The 6025-nt window shown below is 41.4% G+C and overlaps 1 protein-coding gene across 1 annotated transcript; it reads right to left on the reverse strand.

Moving 5' to 3' along the window:
• Positions 1 to 2389: 2389 nt before the first annotated feature.
• On the reverse strand, positions 2390 to 5723 carry LOC306925459 (hyaluronan synthase 2-like; the record flags this gene model as incomplete). Its single annotated transcript, XM_079504290.1, has 3 exons — positions 2390 to 3319; positions 3444 to 3545; positions 5091 to 5723. The coding sequence occupies 3 exons, from the start codon at positions 5721 to 5723 to the stop codon at positions 2390 to 2392; spliced, it is 1665 nt and encodes a 554-aa protein (XP_079360416.1).
• Positions 5724 to 6025: the final 302 nt, after the last annotated feature.

The following is a 6025-nucleotide window of genomic DNA, read 5'->3' on the forward strand; positions in this document are numbered from 1 at the left end:
GTTTTCCCAATATATGCTAAACCACAGGGACATTTGATCATGTACAGTATACCACATGGGTTGAGACACAAGTTATAATGCTGTTAATCTTGAACTTCTTGCCAGTATGGGGGTGATTAAAAGAGGACGTCTTGTGTGTATTGCCACACTGGGCACAATGGCCACATGGATAATTGCCCTGTGGCAGAGGACTCAATAAGGTCTGTCTAAGTGAAACCTTAGGGGACTGAAAGTCAGAATGTACAAGTTGGTCTTTTACATTTTTTCCTCGTTTAAAAGAAAACAGGGGAGGGTACTTAAATAATGCCAATAATTCAGGGTCAGAGGTTAAAATGTGCCCGTGCTTTTTGAACATAGCCTTTATCTCACGAGAGTGAGGAGAATATGTGGTGACACCGAAAACTTTTTTTCTTTTCTCTTTGTTTTTGTCAACAGTTCTGTACGGGGCTTCTGTAGAGCCAATGTATATGCTTTCTCAACGTTTTCAATGGCATGCCCTTTTTGGGTAAACTTGACTTTCATCTCTGACGATTTGTCAATAAAATCCTCAGTGGAGGAACAAACACGTCTCAGTCTATAAAACACCCATAGATGTATCTGGTACATCTATGGGTTCAATTTTTGCACCTAATTTTGCTAACCTGTTTATGGGGCATTTTGAGGAAAAGTGTGTTTATGACTCTACAAAGAACATATACCAACAAAACATTATTAAATGATTATCGATACATTGATGACATTTTCTGTGTATTTAAAGGTAATTCAGATGAAGTCCAACACTTTGTAACATTATTAAATAGTTTTGACTCTAATCTAAAGTTCACTATGGAATGTAGTCAGTCCTGGGTATACTTTCTAGATATGTGGATAAAGTTAAATGATGGCAATCTGTCGACCACCCTATATCAGAAATACTCTATTATTGGCCACTAGCAATCACCCCCCTGCTCTCATCAAGTCCCTGCCCATTAGTCAGTTTTATAGACTGAGACGTGTTTGTTCCTCCACTGAGGATTTTATTGACAAATCGTCAGAGATGAAAGTCAAGTTTACCCAAAGAGGGCATGCCATTGAAAACGTTGAGAAAGCATATACATTGGCTCTACAGAACAAAAACAAAGAGAAAAGAAAAAAACGTTTTCGGTAACATGTGTCACCACATATTCTCCTCACTCTCGTGAGATAAAGGCTATGTTCAAAAAGCACGGGCACATTTTAACCTCTGACCCTGAATTATTGGCATTATTTATGATAATGATGAGCTATTATTAAATGTTAAGCTGTAATCCATAAACTGTATTTATTATATCATTGATTTGAACTTCATGTCCAGTGGGGTACTAAAAGCACCATGTGTCTTCTTTTCTATCCATTATGTCCACTCTTGTTTGAGTAGGGACTTTTTAGGGACTTTTTTGACATTTATTTACTTATTTAATTGTATGTTTATTTCCTTATGTATTATGGCATGACTTATATATTATTCCCTGTATTATTGTAATTGGTGACTTTCAATAATATACTAGGAATGTTCTACAGAAGTACTGCACCTTTAAGTCACATGACTGGGTTCTTCACAGCTGCTATCTGATGAATGATTACTATATACAATTTGATTGGTTGTCTAAACCTACTGTTGTGTATTTAATGAATGTCAGCCTATTCTCAAACTATGCCTGAAGAAGGCCGAAAGGCCGAAACGTTGCTATATGACTCTTTAAAATAAAGTTCTTGAACCAGCAAGTGGCAGTGTGCGGGTCTCTCCTCCTTCCTCATAACGTTTGCTGTACTGCCAGGACCTATATGCACCTGCTATAAAACTGAACCGGGTGTGCAGAAGTCATCCCTCGAATGGTAAAGGTTTGGAAATGTTTTCTGGGTTACATGTTCACTAGATGTACAAGTGAATACTTTGGGAAAACCTGTCACTAGACAGATGGTTCGGGCCACTAGTCAGAGGCCTGGGTTTGGAATGTAGGTAGTCATTCTATTGTGTGAGAGGGAGAGAGAAGGGGCACCATGCGGGAAGCTCTGCCCTACAGTGTTAGGACTGGTAATGTCCAGACTGGATGCTTTAATTTAAGCATATGATGTAAGTTTGTTATTTTCATTTTGAGAAGTTATATTTTATTTTTGTGAAAGAATATTTTTCCTGAGAAAGTTTTTTGAACATTATTTTTTGGAAACTAATTATTTTTGGAGAAAATAAATTCTCGGCAACAATTGAGATTTCTGGTTTGTCATTTTTCTGTGCACCTAGCCCTCATCAAACGGACTTATTTACAGGTAGCCATTGTGTCCCTCTTATTCAGTTTAATTTACGTCACATGGTGAGAGAGCAGCCCATTAGCAGAATGTTTCTTGGAAAGAGACGAGCACTGTTTTTGCATCATACATCCAGCACCATGTCGTAGTGAGAATCTTTCTTCCTCTTCCCGCATTTATTTATCAGCACAACGTACAACATCAGAAGCATGACCCAATAACTGGCGTACACAATCGCCCCTATGATCAGAACTATTTTCTCTGAATCAGGAAAAGGTTTTCTGGTCTCTTGGATTGTGGTATAAATAATACCAATGAAGAGGATGGTGAACCAAACAGATATGGGAATAAGGCCGCTGAAATTCACCACAACGGTTTTCCTCCCCGAAGTGCCCCAACCAGCTTTATTGATTGTCGCTATGGCAAACATTTTAGCCGGCAATAGGCTCGACATGTACAGGACGGAGTAAAACGACATGAACACCATGACAATGTTGCCTCGTAGGCAGCTGGCGAATGCGGCCTTGATCAGTGCTACTGCCTGGACAATGAGTAGGAACAAGAGGATATTCCAGAGCCTTCCTTGGTAGAACAGCCGTATTGCAGTGGCAATGAGGAAAAACGGGAAGAACCCCGTGATCACAGCCTCATAGGTCATCCACAGATGATGCTTGTGGAACCACATGGAGTTGTAGAACCACTCTCTGAAGTAGGACTTACTCCACCGAGTCTGCTGGTTGAGCCAGCGCAGGTATGTGATGGGCGTCTCAGTGAGGCATTTCGATCGCGCTGTGTATTTGGTTGCGTACCCGAGGCTGAGAACCCTGTTTGTGAGGTGGCGGTCCTCCCCAAAACTGCAGTGAGAACCCATGAAGGTCTGGTTGTACCAGTCCTCCACAAACTCGTGCAGGAGAGAGTTCCGGTACATTCCTAATGGTCCACTGATGCACTGGACGCAGCCAAAGTAAGACTGGCACGCTCGCTCTATGTTGAAGGCCATCCAGTACCGCACACTGCTCAAGAAGGAGATCCATGACTCATACTTATTCAGGATCTAGATGGAACAGGAGAGATTACAGAGAATGATTTAAGAGATGATAAAATTATGATGAAGCATGGCTGATACACAGTAAAAACAGGAGGAGATAATGTTAATTGAAAACCTTGAATTGATATACCTGTACATCACCTCCCACGCCCCCCACCATTGGGTCTTCTTCTAGAACCTTAACCATCTCCACTGATGAGGCAGGGTCCAACATGGTGTCAGAGTCACACACCTACATGAAATGCACAAAATGCTCAGTACTTACTGCATACGATTTACAAGCTTTGTTCCACAGCATTGTATTATATGACAGATACAGTCTACTGAACACTAGTAACCATGTTTGATACATTTAGTATAAAATATAGAATTTTGGAAACCCTTTATCATTCATTCATTTCTCTCAATCATTCTCAAGTTATGATGAAGCCCAAACTCTGCATTTGAAATATGTAATGCTTGATAATGATTATTGATTATTTGAATTCCATACCATAAAATGGCCCATAAAATGGAAATGTATCTGGTTGTGATCAAATCACACTAGTGCCTCCAACTTACTTCTCAACTTGGAGGCAGCAAATACTTTAGAATTCACACCTAGCGGACACAACACTGAAAATCCTCAAACATTCCCATGCCCTCGCCAACAACACCACTTAGCCTTTGGGACCTGTATCTCATTACACATACAGCCGCTCTCTGTGACTTGTGACAGATTAGGAAGCTCTGTGGAGTGTTGGTATTGGTGAATTAACTGAAACACCATCACTGCATTGGCCATGTATTTGTATGAAGCAGTGGTTAATTATAATTAAGACATTCCATTGGCTTTAGAGGCAACCATTCGAATGAATAAAGAATCTAAAGCTTATGTTTACTTTTTACTACAATCGTCTACAGTATATGATAATTCGCTTGCTAATGATGAGTGTACCACATGTTTTGCCTATAACAGTCTGGTCTTATGTGTTCATCTCATCTTAAAAGATCCTTCATGCCTAAATTGGGAGTAAAGTCTTCACTTAGTCCTTGATGACATCACCTACACAGGTGATGTCATTAGGCCTAAGTGAAGACTGGTGACTCATGAGAATACACATGGTTTGCTGTTTGTATCTCCCCTTGTGTGATAGTTAAATGAAGTGAAGTTAATCTAGAAAATGTATCTTTTGTTCTTCCTTAACTTGTCTTCAGTGTATTGAGTTTTGTGTCCTGAGCCAGACTTTGAATCACAATGATGTGTAGATGATGTAAAAGATCTGCTGTTACATTTAGTCATCGGCTACCCTGCCCTGCCCCTTGTTCATGCTACACCACACTACATGATGCACACAGCCACCATCCATCTTAACCAGACACAAAATACTCTTTGTAGACCCCATATTTGGTTTGGCACAGCCCTCGTTCCCTCCCCCCAGCCATCCCTTCATCCCTCTCTCCCTTCGTCGTACTACCTCCATCCCCCACTCTCCACTCTTACTCCCCAGCGTTACCTGCCTACAGCCTCCTTCCCTGCCTCAGTCTGTCTTCCATGTGGGCCCTCCATCATTCCTCAGATGTTTTAATGTCCTAGCCTCCACATGTTTACAGTAGCATTCAAACAGACTGTGAACATCCAGTGTCTACTCATCCCACATCTGCACATCTGGTAGCCTATCTGTTCATATAACCTGTCATAATTTTCTACCGAATTCCCCACACTAATAAACCATCCATCCATCCATCCATCCATCCATCCATCCATCCATCCATCCATCCATCCATCTAATCTTACCTGCACATAATCCACGCTCCTCCCCAGTGCTTTGAAGGCTGTATACATGACCTCTCTCTTTCCTCCCCACTTCTGCATGATGCAGACACACTTGTTGTTCAGCACCAGCCTGGTGACATGCTCCATACTCTCCGCATAGCTCTCATCCGTCTCCTCGGGTCCTTTGAAATGAAAGTTACTTCTCCACACATATGTGGCTGCTTTGCTTTGCTGCCATCCCATGATCTCTTTGAATATTGCCATCATGTAACGGTCATCGTCCGTGTTGCCGTCGATCACCATTATCACCTTGATACCCGGGTACGACAGCCTCTTCACGGACATCAGGCATTTCTTCAGGTAGTTTGGGTCTTCTTGATATGATGCAATGCACAATGCCAGCGACTTGTTCAACTTGATCGGTGTCTCCAAGGATCGTCTCATGTTCCGGTGTTCTAAGAGGGCAAAGAGGCTCTGGATGATGAGGTGGATGACCAGAATGGCGCCATACAGGCCGAAGGAGAGGTGGTTGTGAGCAGTGGTGAAGAACTGATAGCCAATTATGTAGGCTGTAGAGATGCCCACCAGGAGGGACACGCCAAACATGGTGGTGCCGAATACCCGCAGATAGGTGAGGACTGTTTGGCATTTCATCTAGGGACAAAAGATTAAAGGAAAACGGGGTGAATAGAGTTTAGGGCCTTTTGACATCTTATCTAGGCACAATCGAAGAATAAACTGGTGGTTGAATATAGAGATTATGAATAAACCCAGATTATAACTTTAATCTGGTAAAAGGACACATCTTTATTTTGATTGCAATGCAACAACACTAATGTAGTGAGAGGTGACGAAGTGGAGAGTAAAAAGAAAATGTATTTATATATAATGTAACTGTATTAGAACATTTATTCTAATGTATTGAGATTGAGAAGCACAAACTAAGGTTGAAAATG

The sequence above is a fragment of the Electrona antarctica genome (assembly GCF_951216825.1).
Source record: "Electrona antarctica genome assembly, chromosome: 6".
In the NCBI taxonomy this organism is placed as follows: domain Eukaryota; kingdom Metazoa; phylum Chordata; class Actinopteri; order Myctophiformes; family Myctophidae; genus Electrona; species Electrona antarctica.